Below are 21,795 nucleotides of genomic sequence, written 5' to 3'. Positions count from 1 at the left end.
TATGGCTATTATATATAATATTACATACACATATTCCATCTCACGCAGATCTGCCGTAAAACGAGCCCCATCGCGCTAAAAACGAAAAGTCCTTTTGGCTCAGAGACCTCGCCTGACACTACATTAAGTGGAGGTCTGGAGGAAAGCGGGGAGGGGGACAACGATGAAGTTGCTACCCCAACTCAGCACCACACACCTGGGGGGGGGGGCGGGGGGAGGGAGGCTTTTCAGTGGTTACGTCGCCTTTGACTGCCATGTCCCAGGCCCAGGGAGGAGGGGGTTTACCCATGCCCCGAGACCCGGGAGCAAGGCGACAGCCACGGTCCCTGCGGGCTGCCCTTTTGCGGCTATTCTTCATGATCAAGCTTTACTGAGCTCCCGAAAGGGGAGTGGGGGTGTGGGGGTGGAAATAATTAATAGTAATAATTTCTTGCTTCCCCATCCCCAGGGCTGAGGCGGGTTCGGGATCTTTTAAAAGCGCAAGGCTGTGCCTCTCCCGCTCCGAGGAGCGGAGCGGAGCCCAGCCTCGCACCCCCGCGCACCATGCACGGGCTGGGCGGGGGCTGCGCGGGCTCCAGGTAAAGCACACCCTCCCCTTCCCCGGGGCGATCATGAAGGCATGGAGGATTCCCCCAAACAAGAAATACTCTGCTCCCTCCTTCCCTTTCCCTCTTTTTTTTTTCCTCCCCTTCCTCCTCCGCTCGCGGAAAGATGTCACAGGGTTAAAATGTCCTGCTCGCCGTCTCTCTTGATCTCGGGGAGCGAAGTAAGTAAGAGCTGCTGGCACCTTTATGGGACTCAGACCTGCTGCGGCTGCGGGAAGCGTTGGCCCCCGCCAACTTTGATCGGCCTTATTCATCCCAGCTGCGCTCTATTTGTTTGTCATTTCGGTCTTTTCCTCCCAGAATCGTTATTTATGGTCTGAAAAGTGAAACGCGCCGCGATTTGCCTTTACATGGACTTTGCAAATAGGAGGGAGACACTTCCCTCCTCCCCCCGCCACGAAGGGAGCTGCCAAAAGAGAGGGGGGGAAAACTGTCTCAATCATTACCAAATCAGCTTTGAATTCATTACTCCAGAGCATTAACTAATTACCAGATCAGAGAGAAGAAAAAATAAATATTCCTTTAAATAACTGAAGGTAATTATAACCTTGTTGTTGACACTAAGGATTAATAATTGATCAGAAGTTATACACAATAAATTGTCAATTTATCTCCCTATAAAAATACACATACTTTTTTTTTTTTTTCTGGGCGTTTTTTGAGAGTCCGAACAGCGACGATATCCCACATAGCCGCCCTACGAGAAGCAGTACGATTATATATTTTCCCCTCCCTCCCAGATATTCTGTAGTGTTTTGAAATCCCCCGTCACGGATGACAACAAGCCCAGGTGGGGCAGAAATGACTTTCGCTGCCAACCTGCGCTCCTGTCTTTCCGAGGAGGGCTGGGCCGGGGTGACCGCCCCCCCGCTCCCCCCCTTTCCTTTCAGTCCCCAAACGCCGAAAGGAGGGAAGTTAACGGTGGCCGCCCCCGAGGCAGAGCGGCCGCGTCCGTCCCTTACTTTTGCTCAGGGAAAATGCAGCCGGCTCGGCCCGGATTGGATGTGAAATGGTCACATTCCCCCTGAGTCACCGCTGCGGGGGGTGAGTGGGGGGACGCACGGGTCCAGATTGCGGGAGCCCGGCTGTCACCTCGGCCAGGGCGCTTACAGGTAAACCGCTCCTCCGGAGCCTGCCTGCCTCCGAGCTACCGACCCGCCAGCCTCCGCCCCGCCGATCGCGCGTTCTCTCTGTAGTTCTAATAAAGACTCTGCTTCAGAGCTGCCGAGTAATAATCAGGGATTAGATGCATGGGTGCTTTGAATATTCACCGTGGATCCCTTTGTTTCTTAACTTTTTTTCTTTTTTCCTCGCTTTTATTTCTTTAGAAGCCGGAAACATACCTGAGTTATTAGTTACCGGATCAGAAACAAAGCGGTGAATAACGTATTCCTTAATGTGCAACATTACTGTCAATAACAATACTTTTCGCCATCATTATCCAATTCCTACAATGGAAAGGCTCTTTTCAACTATTTGGATCGTGAGAAGCTTGCCCAAGCACCCGAGAAATATCTGAATGCACAAGGCAACGAATCGACGTCTATGTAAATTCCACTTTCTTTTTTTTTCCCCTTCCCCAAAAGTTAATAAGCAGTAAAATCCTCCCGGTATTGATTACATCCCTGCCACGGTTCCTCAGCGGCGCGGTGAATCTGAACCGCCTTTAAGTGAGATGTAACATGTGACGGAACGCAGAAACTTCCAGTGGTGAGAGGGCTGGGGACGGGGGGGTAGGGTGGGGGTCCTGTGAGGTTGGGCACGGAAGGGCCGCGACCGAGCGGGACGGGCCGTAACTGGCCCGACTGCTCCGCTCCGCTCCCCTGCGGGCTGGCCGGCCCCGGGCCGCTCCCGCTCCCCGCAGCGGGGCTGCCGGCCCCCCGTCGGGAGCTAATTGATAGCCCATTAGGGAGGTGGGTGTCGCCTCGTAGAGCTAAATCAGACCGTGCACCTTGCAATTTGTTTCTTCACCTGAAAATCACCTTTCACCCCCAAAACCTGGAGAGCTCCTCCGCGCGTGGACGTTTGGGCAGGCAGTTCTCTTTGTTGGTGCTGGTGGGTTTGTTACTATTTTTTTTTTCCCTGAAACCTCCCTCCCTCTCACAGGGGTGAGAGCCACGTCGGTTGGCTGAGATGCGAATGGAGCTGGGAGGGAAACGCAGACTCCCATTGCGCTTTATATTAACTTTCCCCTTAGCCGGGCCCGTTCCCCTCCAGCCGGAGCTGGGGTACAGCAGCAGTTGTCTGTCTGTCTGTCTGTCTGTCTGTCCGTCCGCCCGCTGCTGGCCTGGGCGGCGGGTTACCTCCGTCCCCATCCCTTCCCCCCGACTCCAGCCAAACAAAGGTGGGCGACGCTTTTTTCCGCTCTCAGAGGCAGTTGGTGAGCAGCTTTCCCGAAACAATAACTCTCTTATTGAGAACAAATGTTGACATTTGCAGGGAGCGAGGGAAAAAGCAGCCCAGGAAGTGCAAAGTGGAAAGCGACCCTCTTCCTATTTGACGACAGCGTCAATTCCTCCGGGATCCCACCTGAGATTAAAGCCTGAATTTCAATAAATCAGCTCTAATGAAACCTCTGGCCCCGAAGAGGCGAGGGTTTGTCTTTCCCTCTCCGAAACGAGCACAGAAACGAGGGGAGGGGGTGGGGGGAGAGGGAATAAATATAGAAAGGGGCGTGAGATTTTAGTCCCAGCGGGCTGATTAGCATCGTTATGAAATAAACCGTACACAAAGTGATGTATTTTACCGTTCATCTCTCTTTCTTGCTATACTGAAATAATCGCTTTGTTTGTGCCAACAATCTAGCAAGGCTACACTTCCCTTCTGCTTTTAATTTTGATTATTAAATCTCAAATGACGTTGAATATGCAGTTCTTGCCCATTAATTTCTTGTTTCAAAAATAAGTTTACTTGCCAAATAAACCCATTTGGGTGTCGCCCATCTGCATCCATGAACCATTCGTGAGTTTCTCAGAGGATGAGAGAAGTCCATTGGGTTTTACATACATAGTGAATACTTAAAAGCGAGTTTTCCAAGTCTTTCTACTTTTCTTTCCAGAAAGAAATCCAGGTCTAAATACTAGCAAGGGTGGGTAAATTATGGAAATCTTTTATAAGTCTTTGGGTGTATAAACATCAAAGGAATGTCGTTAGCCTTTTTTAATCTCTGCCACAGCTTTTGGTTTTTACCAATTGAAATGTACACGTTGTGTCCAACAGAGACCTGGAACATAAAACGTGGGTGGTGGGGGCAGATAGAGTAAGTGCAAGAGTGGGGAAAAGAAAGTTCAGGCCTCTCCCCCAACATAAAACCTCGCTCCATAAAATCTTCCTAGAGCGCACAGTAAAGACGGTCAAAGGCAATTACAGTAAATATTTGCATCTACATCATATGCTAAATTGGAGGGGGGGGAAACTGAATTACTTCTTAGCTGTTTGTCTAATTGTACTACACATTGCACACAGATACAATTGCATTTTACCTCAGTGAAAAACAGGATGTTACAGGAGCAAAGAAGCATCATTCTACAAACAACATAAGAAGATGAGTAGGCCTCCAGCTGCAAAGATCTTCAGTGTTTTATATTTAGCTAGATGGATCCCAGAGTTTTCCAGAATTACAATATTAGTTTCTGCCCTATCAGCTGAAAAACACATGCATTTTCTCAATAAGTTAGATGTCTTTATAGGGGTAAAATATGAAGGGGGGGGGGGGAGGTGGAATGCAGGCAAAGATTAATCATGGGAATTGCATATATGTTTTTAAGAAAAACAGCTTCCTTTTCCCCTGTTTAATATAATCACAGCATTATTTCCTGACTCCAGACTAGCACAGCTCTTTATCCAGTTAACATTCCCAAGGCTGATGCCTCAAGTATCTAAGATCACTTTCAAATGCCCTTTCTAACAAGACCTGAGCAAGAGGCCACTAATTTTCACTGAACAAAAAGCCACTGGAGAGAGATCCGTTTGTCAATATCAACTGGTCCAGCAATTTCCCATCTTCAGACACATCGGCCTATCTGAGCTGGCAGATGTTTAGACAAGATTTTATAAATTGTTCAATATCAGACCATAATGAACCCCAACTGACCATTCCAAAGCAGCTAAAAGCATTCAGGATCTCCCCTGCTGGGATCTAATAATGCTCTCACGCTGGAACATTATTAATCATGGAATAAAATAGATGAGCCTCTTGAAAAATAAGTGTATGATTGATTAAAGGGCAATCTAAGAAGCTATTATTCTTGTTTTATAACCGTAAGTTATATTCACTCAATTTATCTTTTGGGGAAAATAAATGATTGTTCGTTTCTTTTCTGAAATTATATTATATGAGGATTCCCATTATTTTACTAAAAAATAAAATTACTTAGCAATTTTATGAGCCCAGTCAAAGTAGACTTCCAAAGCGACTGTAAAGATATGGTTTACTGATAAAAAGAAAATAAGGGAAAATCATAAAAAGCAGGAATTGAACTTTTTTATCTTCTTTTTTTTCCCCTTAGCATATTTTAGCCAGAAGCAGAAACAAAGAAATTAGAAATAAGCCATAGCTAATTATAATTCTTTTTTCCCCCCTTGAAATGTCGGATTTGAAGAATGTTAACTCAAATAAAGAGCTACTTCACACCCAGCATAAATAGTTGATAAGAAACATGCATGTATTCACATCACACTCTCTACACATATGCATGTATATATACAAATATGTATTTGCACACATGTGTGTATTTAAAGCTTAAGCATAACGGGACAAGCCAGAAGGAATTAATTTATGCAAAGCATATCTTTGCAACATACTTAAATTGCTTACTCATTTTATGGTCTAAGCCTTACTAGTGAAATTACAACTTTCGTCATTTTCTAAAGAATAGATTATTTTTTTGGGGAAAATGAACCAAAAACACCGTATTGTTGCAGACTAGTCTGTTTTTATTTACAATTCAAGATATAAATTAGTAAAGAATTCTCGTTAAACAACCAAAGATTGTATAACCATCAACGTTTCAAATAAAAACCAGGCAAAATTTATTTACAAAAAGTTTAGATTCCATTGCAATACAACTTGCATAAATTACTAGAAGCTTTATATCGTTACAAAAATAAATATCAAATTTGTTTCCACTTTGTAAGGACTCAAGTTCTCCAATCACATCTTTATTATCTCTACTGTATACATCTTTTACAAATAATTTTTACAATAAATCCTATCACACCTATCGAATAGATACCGTGGCAATGAAGTGATCAATTCAAGATATCCTGAGAAAAACAGATCTGTTTTCAAAAGTCACACATACATTGGGGAAACTATACTATACCAGCAAACTCACATATGTCCAACAAAATTCTGGTTTAATAATTAGAGTCTGAAGATTTAATAGTGCTCTGTGGTCTTCTTTTATACAGTGGCACAAGATGTGATCCGGATTTAGAGATTTGTTATATATATTAGCTCGGGGAGAGATGATGGCTTGCTGACTTTTTTCAAAGCAATTGTGACACCTACCTGTGGACCAAGGAAAAAACCAGATCATCCAAAAATCCTTCAATTACACTCTAACACCATTAAACGGGGAAGGAGGGGGGGGGGGGGGGGGGGGGGAAGACAAAAAAAAAAAGGAAGTGAGGCAAATTCTTACTCGTCTTATTTCTTCTAACGAAAGAATTAGTTGAAAAAACATCGGCAAGGCGACTTCTTGTTGTTGTTGTTTATTTAGCCCTAAATAGTGGCGGTATTAAGAGTACCATTGCTAGCTAGGCAAGACGCACTTCACAGGTAACATACCCTGCTCAAGACGTACGTCGCTCTCTAAAAATTGTCCCTTTTTGTTTTAAATACACGGTCACTGCGTGAAGCCTTACTCAGAATGTACAATTTTATCACTGCCACGTGAGCACAAGCACTTTGTTTTTAAAAGACATTTTTTCTAAAGCTTTCGTTCTGTAACATTTAAATAGTCCTTACGGCTTCGCCTTACACAAGCAAAGAGTATGCAAAGTGAGGGAACTGTCTAACATGACTTTGAAATTAAGACAAACCCAGGAAAGAAAAGTAATTAGAAGGTTTTTTGTTTTTTGTTTTTTAAAAAAAACACACCAACCAAACCTAGCAGAAAAGTATCTTACTTCGTAATCAGACTCTTAAGTAATTAAGCAAGAAATTAATGTTAAGCAAGTCTAGAACTGTGCAGCCTGTCTTAGACCTGATGCCAAATGATCAGTGTAATAGAAAATGTTCTCACTTACTTGCATTGCTGTGTGATTGCACTTCTATAGGTATGGTTGTACTCCTACTGTGCAGACTTCAGTGGGATCTGTCAAAATACAACCGTCAGTTAGTCACAGGACACAGCCAGCTAACTAGATTATACAGTGTGTGCAGGTCCCAACTCTCACTCCTGCAGAATTCGTAGCTAGGTCTTTTAAAAGGCTGGCCAATATTTTATGACTGCCCGTAGCTTGAGTATTTTGTTAGAATAAGCTGACAATTACATTAGTGCAAAACTTTTTCGGGAAAAAAAACAAAACCCCAAACTCAGTTAAAAATGTCACACTCCACGTAATTTCACGTCCAAGGTCAGCAATTATCAGAACCCAAAGCTGCAAAATAACATGAGAATACCGGAAACAAAGACAGCAAAAGCAGTTCGTCGGGGCGGGAGGGTGTGGGGGTGGGGTGTGTGTGGAAATTACAGGCAATGACCAGTGCTCTCTGGACATCTTTGCGTATAGTTTTCCTTCTAAAGATTAGTTTGAAAAGCTGTATCTGCAGCCTGTGAGACACATCTACAAATCGTCTTTTACATTTCCTCTCTCGGTTCCTAGAGGCAGATACCGATACGACGGCGACATGCCGGTTTTTATCCCCAGATTATACTATTGCCCATCTTCAGTCGGCGGTAGTAGTGGTGACAGGGCGCTCGCGGTCCCTCCAGAGAAGGTTTCAGTATTTACAGTGTATAGAGGTATAAAGGACTTGCACGGGTCGGGGAGGGAAGGCGAGGGAGAAGGGGGCAGAAAGCGGCAAAACCAAGACACCTACCTTTCTTAGAGTCGTAACTAGAGGGCCTGTAATGTTGTTCTAGCTGGTTAGTGATCGTTTTCAAAGAGTCACTGCTCTGCTTGTGGGCAGAGCTGGCATTTAGGACAGTCTGACTTAGTCCCTCGTTTGAAGCCACCGCTGCGGAGTTGTATCTCAGGATTCCCTGGCTCTGGAGAGCGTTAAAGTTCCCATAGTTTGTATAATTGCTATAAAAAGGTGAGGTGTAATAAATATGCCTCCCCAGGAGGGAGGAGGGCGAGTAGGCAGCGCTGTGCGGGGCGGAGGCGGGGGTGGCCGAGGAGAGCGGCGCGGGCTGGCAGCCCTGGCCCAGAGTTTGGCTCTTGAGGTCCGAGGTGGCGATTTCGGCCAGCGACCAGAGCTTGGGCTTGCTGGCCGGCGTCGGGGGGCCGGGGGAGGCGCGGCCGCCCAGCGCCGCCTTGCTGGCGCTGCGGGCGGCGTCGGCGTGCGGGTGGCCGAGGAGCGGGGCCTCCACGGCCGCCAGCGGCGAGGAGGTGGCGGGCTTGGCCGGCGGGTCGCGCTCCCCGCCGCCGCCGTCGTCCTCCTCGATGTCCTCCTCCTCCTCCTCGTCGTCGTCGTCCTCCTCCTCCTCGATGTCCTCGTACTTGTCCTTACACTCCGAGCCCGACTCGCAGAGTGGGTCTCCCGCTCGGCAGGGCAGCTTCTCGCCGTCCGACTCGGCGGAGCAGGAGTGGTCCGTCAGTGAGTCGACTTGCAAGCTGATTCCTGCAAGGGTCCGCCGGGCACAGAAAGGCACAGTCAGGGCGGGGCGGCAAAAAAGAGCGGGCGAGAGGCGACCACGGCCGCCGCCACCGCCACTGCGGTGGGCAGGGAGACGCTAGCCGGCCCGTCCTTGCCGCTGCAATCCCATTTCGAGGAGCATCCGTCCCTACGGGCTAGCCCCGCCGCGGCATCCCCCGCACTGCCCCGCCTGCCCCCTGCACTGCGCCACCGTCCGCCGTAGCACCTCCGCCCGCCGACCCCCCGCCCGCCCCGGCCACAGGCACCTCGCGGCGACAAGCGGCCTGAGCAGCCGAAGGCGACGGGACGGGACATGTTTTGGGGGCTCTTTTGTTAACCCAGCACCCACCACCCCCTTCCTCGCTGCCCCGCTCCCGGGGGGACGCGACGGGGCGGGATGGGGCCACCCCGCCGCGGCCGCGGTCACCCCGCGCCCACCTTCGTCCTCCGCGGAGGTTTCGTTGCTCTCGGGTATCTTCTCGGGACTCTCCTCTTTACTCCTGGCCCCGTCGCCTTCGTCGTCGTCCTCGTCCTCGCTCTTGTTCCGCGGGGCCCAGGTCATCTTGTTCTCCTTCTTGAGCCGCCGGCGAGCGTTGGCGAACCAGGTGGAGACCTGGGTGAGGGTCATCTTGGTGATGATGGCCAGCATGATCTTCTCGCCCTTGGTCGGGTAGGGGTTCTTGCGGTGCTCCTGGAGCCAGGCCTTCAGCGTGGCCGTGGCGTCGCGGGTGGCATTTTTCCTGTACGCGGGGTCGTTCAGCTGGTAGGGGTAGGCAGGGCTGCCGTACGGGTGGTAGCTGATGGCTCCGGTCATCCCCGTCGTATGGGCGTCGTAAGGGGAGCCCTGGAGAGAACAAAACGGTGGGGTTGGCAATTTGTTATTGCTGATAGCCATTAGTAAGTTGTCAAGGCGAGATCGGCGGTTATATTTGTATTTCCCCAGGATGGTGTCTTGTATCCATATTCTATGAGGGGGAGAAGCAGCACCCAAAGGCCATTAAGTTGCGATTCCCCCCCTCCTTCCTCCGCCCAGAACACAGACACAGGCACACGCGCTTAAAATCGGCGATGTTTTAATCTTTCTGACTAATTTCAGCTTCTTGTAATTGAATATTTCCCAATATAATTTTTGAACCGCGTAGACATTTTAAAGGCCCTACAGGTAGTGTCTTGATATCTACATTTCTCTCAAAGGTTCAAAAGATGTTTCCTTTTTTGCTATAGAAAATACAACAAAGCCGCCACTTAGCAATTCACTGCACTAATGCATTGCAAATCCAATTTGCAAATCAGAAGATATGCACCGTTTCGAATTGTTCAAATGCGATGTAATTAGCATTTTAATTCGCCCTTTAACGTTTAAATTGCGCTTATTTAAGTCTGCATAATGCAAGAAAAGTTAAAGATATCGCTAAGGAACTCGCTAACTTTCAGCACGTTTCTGAATCCCACAGAACGGCGAGTCACAGGCGCAACATCACCCAATATCCCGCACAGTTCACAACCTCGCCGCAACTTCCAGCCACTCGCCTACTGCTTCTTAACAGGAAAAACAAGCAAGCGAGGTCCTCAGATCTTTTATACCACCCCGAATAAAGACTGCACGACAATTTATGCACCGTATTTTACAGACAGAAAGCAAGTAGTTTCCCTGTCACTTTGCAGGGAGAGAGCGAACTACTACGCTGCCATCCCCTTGTAGGATCTCGACAGCGGCTCCAGACTCAAATTCCGGGCACAGGTCTTTGTGTGTACGGACTAGATACGTGTCTGACCCCGTGTGTGTGTGTGTTTATAAAACTACATAAACATCTAGACGCGCAGTTTATTTCTATAGTTTATGGTTTTATTTCTATAATTTATGCACAGAATACACACACACGCAATTGAGAATGCCCCTGTTAACTAATAAGAAGAAAGTGAAATCCGAAACTGCGGCCACCACAACCATCTTGGGCTTAAGCGAAGCTCACAGATCGCAAACAGATGCTCCTTTTCATTCCTAAAATCCAGTTAAACCATTAGCACAAAACACACTGAAAGTAAATAAAACCACACGGGGATAAAGCCTGCAGCGCCTCTAAACACCGACTTAAAAAGAGAGGGGGGAAAAAGAGGAAAAAAAAAAAAGAAAAAAAAAAAAGGAACCCTCCCCTATCCTACCACAGCGAAAAGGGGGGGAAAAAAAGGGAGAGAGAGAGAGAAAGCGGGGGGGAGGGGGGGAATGAGAGCATCCAACCCTACTGACTGAGACGATCCATATTTCTTTAATCGGGGAGCCCGCACGGCTCCGCGAACCGCGGGGCGAGCCCGGGTCCCAGGCCCGCCTGCACCGCGCTCGGCGGGGGCGCGGAGCGAGGCAGAGCCCCGGCCCCGGCCCCGGGCCGCCGTTCCTTTCCGCTCCGCCCGGCTCCGCCGGCCCCGGCGGGCTGGGAGGCGGCGGGCGGTGCGGCGGGCGGTGCGGTGCGCGGCTGGCGCCGGCAGCGCGGAGACAGCGCGGGGCGCCCGGCTGTGCAGCGTGGTGTCGGGGGCTGATGGTAAGTGTGTGAGGAAAGAGGCTGAAGATGATGAGGATGAGAATGCGGATGCTAATGAAGAAGGAGAGGGTTTCTCTTCGGTAGTTACCATGTAGGAGGGGAATCCCGTGGCGGGGTCTGTGGAGTACTGGAGCGGGCTGGTGAAGCCTGTGGCCGCCGCCTGGGCGGTGAAAGCTGCCGATCCCGGGTAAGGGCTGAACGCCGATCCCGACGAAGACCTGGCCAGCTCCTCGCTCCTGGGGGCCGCCAGCGCCGACGCGCCGTACGCCGGGCAGGAGTACAGAGCCAGCGAGCCGGGGGGCTGGTAGAGGTAACCCTGAGGATAGGACATGGCTTGCACTGGCGTGCACGGGAGCAGGGAGGGGGCGAGGGTGACCGGCCCTGCTGCTGCCGCTGCTCCTGGCGCTGCTTTCGTGCTCTCCCTCTCCCTCTCTCCCGCCCGCCCGCCCTCCCTCCTCCTCCTCCTCCTCCTCCTCCTCCTCCCTCCCTCCCTCCCTCCCTCCCTCTCCCCCCCACCCCACCCCCGGTTGGCTCTGTGCAGTTATGTAGAGAATCAGAATTGTTATATGCTCCCCCCCATGCGCACCCGGTCAGAATAAAAACAAACAGGAGGAAAAAAACCAACCACCACCACCCCAAAAAAAGGAAAATAAACAGGGCGGTCAGAAATCTAACCAGGAGGGGAAGGGCATCTGGGAGAGACGGAAGAGGAGAGGGTTAATAAAAAGAGAAAGAGAGAGAGAAAGGGAGAGAAACAGAAGGGGAGAGGGGGAGAGAGAGAAGCGAGCCCCTGAAATCAGAAAAGTGGCTGCTGCCTATGGAGTTCTCCCAGCCAGCCAGCCAGCTCCCCCAGCGCCTGCGAGCCTGTATTTTGGGGGAAGTATAGAGTCTGAAGTGAAGAGTTGAGGGAAGGAGCACTCGAGTTTCTGAGGGACATTGGAAAACAGAGCTGTCCGTCACCGCCGCTCATCTGCATAGCGCGGCGGGCCCGCCCCCTCCCGCTCCGGCCTCGTCTCCTCCCGCGGCCGGCAGGCAGGCAGCGAAGGCAGGCAGCGAAGGCAGGCAGCGAAGGCAGGCAGCGAAGGCAGGCTTTGTAATGCAAGCCAGCCTCTCCGGCTGCGAGCACACTGCTGAAGCCAAACGATGATACCGCTCATCAGCTCCTCTCCGGACTCGCGCAGCCATAAATACTCCTTCGCATACTCTCGATTACATCCCCCCTCTCCCTCTTTCTATATCCACGCGGGGAACAGAAAGGAATATGTGTTGTAAATATATGCATCCCTTCACACACGCAGTCGCCGAAAGCTCTATATTCACGCACACGTATCTCAGATGTGCGCATTGCACGCGTGTGGGCGCGCAGGGCCGGGCCGAGGGCGCCGGGCGGCGCGCAGGGGACGGGCACTGTGTAGCAGCGCTGCCCTATATGGCAGGAGAAAGCAGCAACCGCTCAAATCAGCAGACGTAGGATCGCGCTGTTCCTGGCAGCCGGAGCTTTATAGTTTTCTAAGTTGCCACAAACAGTCAAGATCTAGCCGTGGAGCGCGTAAAAGCCCCCTCATCTTCTTTTCATTTCTATTCTTCCTGGTCTGGTGCGTGGGGAAGAGGCCTGGGTGACTTCTTCCGGAGGGGTAGCTCCCTCCCCCCCCCCCCCCCCCTCCCCCTTTTGAAGTTCAGATAAATCTCCTGGAACACGATCACGGTGTAATTAATTTCCCAAATAACGTAATCGCTTCCTCTGCCCACTCCCTTCGGCCCTGGCCAGCATCAGCTTCCAGCCATTGCCAGCTCTACTCCGGTCCGGGTACGGGGGGACAAGAGGAAAGCACCCTCTTTCCTTCTCAGGGCAAACATAAATAGATACATATATGTGCTTATGCTTATTATTATTATTCTTATTCTAGAGGGACTCTTCAGAGACCGGTGGTGAACTGGCCGCAGTCGAGCTCTGGCCTTTGGCTCCCGGGACGAGGCGCGTTGCCGGCGGTCCCGTGCCCTCCCCACCCCGCACCCCCCCCGCGGCGGCGCCGGGGCTCCAACCCCCCCCCCCCCCCCCCGCACTTCCCCAGCCCCGCCAGCCCCAGGGCACGGCGTTGGGCCCTGCCCGCCCCACCGAGCGGCTGCCGGCGGAGCCGAGGCTCACTAGGCCGCTCCGTGCCTCCTGGCCCGCACCTGCGCCCCGCAACGCCAACGCCGCCCGGGCGGGGCGGGATCAGGCCGGCAGGTAGGGATGGGGCCGCAGGGCTGGAAGCCACCGCGCTTCCCGCAAGCCCTTCACCCGCAACCTGCGCCGGCTTACCAGCCCGGGACGAACTGAAAAAAAAATGCCTAGGAACTAACAGGAAGGGGGGGGGGGGGGGGGGACGGGGGACGGGGGACGGGACACACAACAACCAACCGCTATTCATCAAACTCTGTGGTTTATTTTTCCGAGACCTGTGAGTGAGCACGCATTCCGTGTTTAATCAGATGAAGTCGCCTGACGTTTATGGCCGGCTTCTTCACGGAACACCTTGGGTAATTTCAGTTAGGTAGGATGGAGAAAACGCATCTGACGAGGTACTCCGGGGAACGGGCTCGCCACCGACAGGAGGGGAGATGGTAATAGTTGAAGAATTGCGGGTTACCAGGGCAGCCTATTGTTAATCAATTAAACATGCAGTTGATAAAAAAAATCATATAAAATTACATTTGGAGAAGCCCTTTCAATAGCCTCGCAGACACAGCGGGGAAAATGCCGTATTGAATCTATGCTCAAGTATCAGGATACGTCTAGTGTCTGAAGCAATCGGAGCTTTCCATTTTCTTTTTCTTTCTTATTTTTTATTTCTTTCCCTTCTTCGCCTCCTCCTCTGCTGCTGTGAGACCCACATACCAGTTTACCCCTGCCCCTGCACGCAGCAGTAGAGATCTGGCCACCAGACATACCGGATTAATTCCTATCCAGATCTATCAGCTGGCCTGTAGAAGAGGCAATCCTTAAAAAAGTAGGTGAGGGGGAGGAGGTTAACACCAACAGGTATTTCTTGTCATTAGCTCCCGACTTCCTGATAAGAGAGTGATAAACAACTGGTAAACTCAGTGCAACAGATTACAGAAAAGACATTTGCTTCCCTGCTTGGTCTTTAATGCGCATATATTAAATAAAAATAGAAACTCTAAAACCAAAAGCTTTATATAAAACATTCATATTTCAATAGTTCTATGGAATAATCGATATCATGCGATTACAGCTGAATAGTCAATTCCTGTGTTCCACAGACCGATTTCTAAGTATATGAGCTCTGCTTCTGAACGGAGCAGCAGCTGGAGAGCTGAGAATGCAAAATTAATTATAACATTATAAAGTCATACATGAATCTCTCTAAGTCAACCTGCATGCCTTGCAAAATGTGCTATACTCTGCATTTTTATTTGGGAAGCCGAGTCTGTTCTTTTTCCAGCAGGAGTGGTGTAAGTAAGTGTTTATCTATGCGAATTGATTGCTTTTAGTTCCTGCTCTTTAATAATTAGTGGAACAATACAGATTGGGAATACAATGGCCGTTGTGTTTACATTATAACAAGGGATTAATGCTATTAAGTGAGTGTTACAGTTATGACCTGGGAAGAGTACTTAAATAAATACTGTGATCCCAAGAGATTTGATATAATTCAGTTCAGAGTGTGTGTAGATACGCGCACACACACACGAGAGAGAAATCTCCATACATATCTACACTCATATCCATATGTTATATACGCTAGGTATACGTGCCCGTCCGTGTAAAATCCGGGTGCTGTTTTTTGCCTCTATCTGCATGTTTTTCCTCTACGAAAATACATTTTCGTGATTTCGGTGGTGGGAAGAATGCTTAAATCAGGAACGTTATTCCCCTTCCCCCAAACACAAAGAGCAACAGATTATATTTCTGATGTTTTAATTTGAGCGGTCTAAAAATATTGTTTTATATACAGAAACGGGGTTAATTTCGCAATCAGAGATTAATGGAGTAAAATATTATCATTTCAAAAGACAAGTTCTTGTGTTGATTTGATTTGCATAATTTTTGTATGGCTTCAGAAAGGAATGGATTTACCCACTGCAAGGAGACGGTATGCATTTTATTATAACAAGTACACCACTAATTTGATTCTGCACAATGTGGAGAACGAATAGCTAGTGGGGTCATCTAAATATAGCTGGCGAAGTCTTTGCGCTAAACAAACCAAAAAACCGTGTCAGTAACGTTTTTAAATATCAGCCAGTGTACGTGGTTGTATTTCACTTCTTTTTGGAGTTATCTCTGTTTGATTTGAATGCCTTTCGCAGGGAAAAGGTTTTTCATCCGCCTGGCTCCACCGCTTAAATCTAATTTTCCCATAGTACTACCCGTTACTAATAAAAAGCCGTCTAACTTGCGCTGTTAAACAGTAGAATAGTATTACATGAACTTTTTATTGGTAATAACTGTGGCAAATTAACATGCCTGCACGGAGACATTAAGACTTTACACATTGCGTTTTTATTTGAATAATCTATTCATTAGTTCAGCGTTTACCTTCCCAGATTTTAAGCAGTGCTCTCGCCTTGTCTTTTTTTAATTCAGTTTGCTCCAGCACAGCTGAGAAGGTGGTCGGCAGCCCCCCCCCCCATCCCCCCGCCCCTTTTGAGCTATCGCTCATTGCCGTCCTGGGAGACAGGTTTTGCGGTTTGTCATTTATTAGCTACATCTCCTTGCACCACTGACAGGAGCTGAAGTTTTCGGGCGAGTGAAGTTGAAAGCCACGTCTGTGGGAATGGCACTCCAGCCCCTGCTGCGGGCGCGCTCGCTGCCAACCGCGGCTGCCCGCCCGCCCCTGCCCGGCGCCCGGCCGCCTGCCTGGTGGCCCTTCACTCGGGACCCCCCTCCCTTCAGTTTTACTCAGGTAAAAAAAAAAAAAAAAGAAAAAAAAGAAAGAAAGAAAGAAAAAAAGAAAGAAAGAAAAATACCGATCTCGTTGGCGTGAAGGAGGGGCTCCCCGGGGCTCGGGGAGGCGCACACGCCTGTTACGCGGACAATGCCAATTGCCCAATTGTCATGACACCGGTCACAGCAACTTTTTAAGCGGAGCGAAGTGGAACTTGGTGGGGTTTGGAGATGTAACACAATGCGCAGCAGAAAGAGTTTCCTCTGACATAACCACACAATGGTCTGGGAACGCTTTCTCCTTTCTCTCATGAAATGGGGGACCGCCACCATCTCCCGGAGACAACGACGTGAAATAATAGACTATTGTATTTAAAAATAACAAATGACACACGCATACTGTGCAAGCGGAGTTGTCCAGTTTTCTAGTAAAAGGAGCCCAGTTTACCAGGCTTTTTCTGAGCGAGGCGCTTTGCAAGAGCGACCTGTGAGAACGAGGGGAGACGGGGACGGCAGATCTGCTCACAGGCTTAAAGCGCAGAGCGGGGAAAAGCAGCAAGGGAGACAGGGAAAGAAGGAACTTTTCTTTCCCAATCTTTCAGGATAAAATCGTTAGTTCAAGCTGTGTGTGGGAGGGGGCGCTGTAGCAATGAATTCTCCAGTGCTCCCGAGCGCTGCCAGCGTAATTGTTCACGTAAGCTCCTTCCCTGCAGTTTCTTTTCATATTTCAGTCATTACTTTTCTTAACAATGTTATCTAACTGTTGCCCCGTGATACCTGCACTAAAAGGTGGATTGTTCTTACGAGTTATGGTCTCTTCTTTCCCTCTTGTTCCAATTTCTCTCTCTCTCTCTTTTTTTTTTTTTTTTTTTTTTTTTTTTTTCCTCCCCCCCTCTTCAGTTCGGTAAGGGCGTAATAGAGTAATTTGCAAAATACGCTGCAAGAAAGGTCTGCCTAGGGGAGCGCTGAGAATGTAGACGGCTCTTTACAGCACGCAAACGCGCACAAATAGACACAAACGAAACATAGCTCTTCTTTTAAAAAAATTTTTTTTCGTTCTTTCTGCGCCACCCCCCCACCCCCACCCCCACCCCCCTTCCGCCCCGGGCTTCTGTGGCTTCGACGTTTTGCACTAATAATGGGCCACGTCTTTATGAGGATTTAGCTTCCCCTTTTCGGAACGTTATCGGATGGAATGTTTGAAAGAGAAAACTAAAGCGGATCTCCAAAAAGCAGATCTGAGACTTAAAAAAGTTCCTTTCTGTATTTCACACTGTTATTATAGGTCTTAGTCGTTTTCTGCTTAGGGAAATTATAAGCAATTATATATCCGTAAGTGTAAGATAAAACACTTCCAAAGCTTTCCTGGAGCCTGCTATTTTCACTGAAGGGCAAGCAGTGTTTCTCAGGGAGAGAACAAGTGTACGATCCACAGGTGGGATAGTTCTTCCTTCTTAAAGGGAAAGGTGGGGGGGGGAGGAGAAAAAATATTTAAATCAGCTTTATCTGGTTTTTGAGCCACCCGCCGAGCAACCCGTGCGGTAGGGGCAGAGGCACGAAGGTCTTGGAGCGGCCGCCTTGCGCTGCCCCGCGCCGCCGCCCGCGCGCCGCCGCCGCCGCTTCTTGTGGCGCCTCGAGTCGGTGCCGGTGCCTTGTCGGTGCGAACGGCACCGCGCAGCCCGTGTCGGGCTAAGCCGGGGCGACCCCTGACCACCGGCGGCGGGGAGGGAGAGAAGGCGGAGGGCTGCCCTCCGGAGTGGCGGGCAGGGCCGGCGGGAGGGGAAGGGCTGGCGCGGAGGGTCAGGCGGGGGCGAGGAGCCGGGGGAAGAAGCCCTCCCCATCCCCCACCTCCGGCCCCGCTGGAGTCAGGCAGTCGATACCACGTCTTTGCTTTTGGATTTTGTACTCGGCCGGAGTGCCTTGGAAAGGCTGCTTGAGGGTTAGCGGGAGGCTGAATCCCTTCGGTACCTGGTGCAGCTTGCAAAGGAGGTGATAGACACGAGTAAAGGAAAAGCGGGACGATTTAAGTGAAGGATTGCTTTATTTTAATGGCTCATGTTAAACCGGATTCTTCTGACACAGGAGCAGTCAACAAGTAGGTTTGGACACTTTGGTGCCCGAGGAGCACTGACAGGCAGGCTCCTGGGAATGCTTCACCTGGAGTAGATGTGTGTATCTGGAGCTGTCCTACTGGTTCTTCCTCATGCTTATGCCAGGGTTAAAATTGTTCTAGACAATTTTGAAGTCACTCTGGCAGACCCTTTCCCCTTCTTGTAATTGCTATAATCTGTTTGATCACCACTTTTAACACTAGAGAGCACCTGCTCACCTGCTTTGTGCTTTTCTCTCATTCATTCATACATTCATTCACCTCTGTGTGTGTATACGTGTACGTGTATCCTTCATTTGTAGACCCAAACCCACATTTCTGGATCAAGCCTACTCCCAACTCCCAAACCAGAAAGTCTTACTCTTTCCAATAAGTAACCTTCCTGAGTGATGAGACAGACCTCTTTGTATCCATTTCTCAGAATAATCAGCTGTTCCTATTGTATGTTAAAGAGTCATTTGAGGTTGCTGGTATATTTCCAAAAACGGACAGAAAAAAGGCACAAAACCTGTAGTCATACTCAGGAAAACTATTACAAATTAATGTGTTCAGTGATACCATGAGGTATTTAAAAACCCCAACTATCTAAAATTGATGCAGCATAGTTCCCAAATGTTCAGCTAGCTTTAAATAGTTTTGTGTTTTCTTCCATTAATGTGTGGAGTCAAAGGTAATTGAAGTTCTTAGTTTTGTATTTTCCTTTAAATTGATATTTCCTCTAAATCAGTGTTGAACTTCTAGTATTCTTTACATTTAGTTAAAGAATCACTACTGAATTCTTCTTTGTTTTGTTTTTTCTTTATTCATTACCTTTAAACTTTACTCCAAGACAGAATCTTTGAATTTTGGGGGGAAGATTTTTCATAGTAATAGTCATTCATATATAAATGCTAAGCAAGAAAACTCTCAAATATCACTTTGAATATTGTTATGACAAATAACAGGTAATGTTATTTCTAACTTGTTAAAAAATGCTATCTACTTTTACTCATACGGTCCCACTGCTCTTCATGGTTTTGTAGCAATGCTAGAGTAGACTGCCAGTTGAACCATGTTTACAGCCTTCCTTCACATCAGGTAAGGGAAAGGCAGACAGACCATCTGGCCCCTAGCTTTTCAACCTATAGCTGTGCAGATTTTAAGTCACTTGCATCTTGGAAAGGCTAGTAGGTAGCCAGTTTGCCAGCGAGAAATCTAAATGTGCACATTCCTCCTCATACATCTGACTCACTTCCATTAGCAGGAGCACAGAATGAAAACTAGCTGAAAAGAAAAGCTGTGCCTTGATTCCTTCTGATATCAACATGGTTTTAAGAATTACATGAACTGTTGACTTTGTTGTGTGTTTGGCTATGCTTCGCACAACAGTGGGATCCTGGTGGCTAAAATATTGTGTATAGGGTGACTCTTCACCCTGTGGAAGGTTTGGAGAGCTTGTATTGTTTTGCCAGTAGTAAGACATCTGGGGAAAATAAGGCTCGACAGAGGTCTTCTACAAGATCTGCGTTAAACTAATGCCAACACAAACTAATCAACAGATTTTCCTTAGTTTTCAAAAAGACATTTTATGTTTGAAGTGTAGGTTCCAGAAGTTTAAAAGAACAAATCTCTTCATTCTTATTAAGAGACAATGAATTCTGCTTTGTGCAGCTCAGCCTTAAAACACGACCTTTTAATATATCTCTAAATGGCTAGTAGTGAAATGATCCTTTTTTTCATTTCTTGGCTGTTCCTTAAGTTGGTAATTAGTAAAGTCCTAGAAGGTTATGACTCCTCTGCACTTTTGAACATGCATTTTTGAAACTGTTGTTGAGAATTATGTGATATAATTATCTCAAACACCAGAGGTACACAATGCTTAAATTTTATTTCTCATGCAAACACACCCCCTGACTTTTTCATCTGGGACCCATTTGGTGGAGTTCTTGTACATGGAAGATAGGAAGTGATAAGGATGGGAAACAAAAAACCCTGGTTAACCAGCAGCCTTCACTGTGACATTTTGTCTCAAATAATTCTATCCTGGAATCATCAAAATTTCTGTAGTGTTCTGGTCTTACAGCTTTTTCAGCTCTTGGATTCTCAAAACACAAGTAAACCAAAAGTTCCTCCCTTTCTCTCACTCTTTCCCTCCCCTGCTGCTACTCCCTTACCTTCACTTAGGTGAGATTTTCTAGGAAGTAACGGTGCGCCAGACACACCGTGACTTGGCAATAGTGGACTTGCCTTTGTGACCTTCAGAAGGAAATAATCTCACCAAAAGAACTTTATGAGCTGCTTCTTGTTTTTTGAACTTCACTTTGATAGTCAGACACATCAGATATCATTCGCCATAGGTTTAGTGAGATTTCTTTATAAACCAACATAACTTAATTCTGTAAATACACTCATTTAAGAAAATTTTCACCACCACTCTTGTAAGAATGTATAATAGATTTTTGGCTTTGCACAAACACAGTAAATATGCACTTGCACATCGGTTAATTTTTTTTTTTAAATGAATGGTACTTAGTTTCTAACACCTCTTGTGTTTCAGCTGAATTTATGCACCTTATAAGATTTATGAACACTATCCACTAAAAATATTTCTGTGAACTTGACTAAAAATAATGTATGAAGGTATAAAACATTAATTCTAACCCCTGTGAAAATATATGGGTTAAAAAGGAATATTTTCCCTGTAAATAAGCTTTTTTGAAATATGCAATTGAAACAAGAGACAGTACATTTATTTTTTTTTATTTGTTTGTTCTGTTTTCACCTGATTAATGGAATTACCTTTTAGAGCTCTTAACTTATTTTTGTTTAACAGACTTTGCTTTTAAAAATTGTTAGTCCGCTAATACTGGAACCTAATCTGTGAATTTTACTTGGGACTAGTCTTTTACTGTCTTTTTTTTCCTCCCTTTTCCACTTTAGGTGACCACATACTGTCTACCGTATTTATTTTTCCTAAAGTCACCGCTCAGCATTTTGTTAATGGAACATGTAGGCCACAATTGCTGCTTAGTTTTCAGACTCACAGTGTTGTTCACAGGAAAACTCAGTGGAGTTTACAAAAAATAGAAGAAAATGACTGTTTAACCAATATGCAAGATTACTCTTTAATGTTATGTAAGAGATCAAGACTTTGTACTATCAGGTGCAGCACAAATGCACAGCTAAAGGGACAGCTCCTAGCCTACACAGTAAATAGGACACGTATATACAAATACTGGTGAGGAGGTAGTAATGCTAACAGACTTTTACAGATCTGTTACTAAGTTTAGCAATACCAATTACTTTTTCAAGTTAAGATTTTCAGCATAAGTTAGGTCATAAAAAAAGATGACAAGCACAGAAGAATCAAAGGACATATTAACAGGTGAAGGGCCAGAAGCACTTGACTTTTCCAGCCAAGAGGCAGGACCAAGCTCACAGCAGGACTGGACACCAGTAACCACATAGTGTACACATGAGGTGAAACTTTACACAAATGAGCCACAAGACAAGAAGCAAATTAGAGACATCCACTTGTCATGTTAGTAATAATGAAGCTCTATACTAGTGAGTAGATAATAAAGGAAGGATTCTGTGATATTCCTCCCTGCTTTAACAAACAAACAAAATGAGACCCTTGTTCTTTAGTGTCTGAGGCTGGGTAAGAATGATCTCTTCATGGACTATGTTTCTGTCTCTTCATAACTTAAAGGATATGAAAGCATCAGCAGTAAGACTGTTTTCTCCACTACTTTTATTAAAATTGTATCATGAATTATTTCCTTTATGCAGCATTCATATTTAATTTTTAAAATTAATTTGTCATATTTCACTATTGATATTTACAGCAAAGCTCCTTTAAATTG

The 21,795-nt window shown here is 47.2% G+C and overlaps 1 protein-coding gene and 1 long non-coding RNA gene across 2 annotated transcripts; one reads left to right on the top strand and one right to left on the bottom strand.

Annotated features, from left to right (window-relative positions):
- Positions 1–208: 208 nt before the first annotated feature.
- On the top strand, positions 209–6,203 carry LOC308060590. Its single transcript, XR_013926804.1, has 2 exons — positions 209–2,315; positions 3,045–6,203. It is a non-coding gene; the product is annotated as an uncharacterized lncRNA (long non-coding RNA).
- On the bottom strand, positions 5,613–11,406 carry IRX2 (iroquois homeobox 2). Its single transcript, XM_080379495.1, has 5 exons — positions 11,038–11,406; positions 8,851–9,256; positions 7,654–8,397; positions 6,858–6,925; positions 5,613–6,117 (listed from the first exon to the last, which is right to left on the bottom strand). The coding sequence occupies exons 1-4, from the start codon at positions 11,278–11,280 to the stop codon at positions 6,882–6,884; spliced, it is 1,437 nt and encodes a 478-aa protein (XP_080235621.1). The 5' UTR covers positions 11,281–11,406; the 3' UTR covers positions 5,613–6,117; positions 6,858–6,881.
- Between the last annotated feature and the right edge of the window lie 10,389 nt (positions 11,407–21,795).

Source organism: Falco punctatus (assembly GCF_963210335.1).
Source record: "Falco punctatus genome assembly, chromosome: 3".
Classification (NCBI taxonomy): domain Eukaryota; kingdom Metazoa; phylum Chordata; class Aves; order Falconiformes; family Falconidae; genus Falco; species Falco punctatus.
This window is presented reverse-complemented; position numbering and strand designations above follow the sequence as displayed.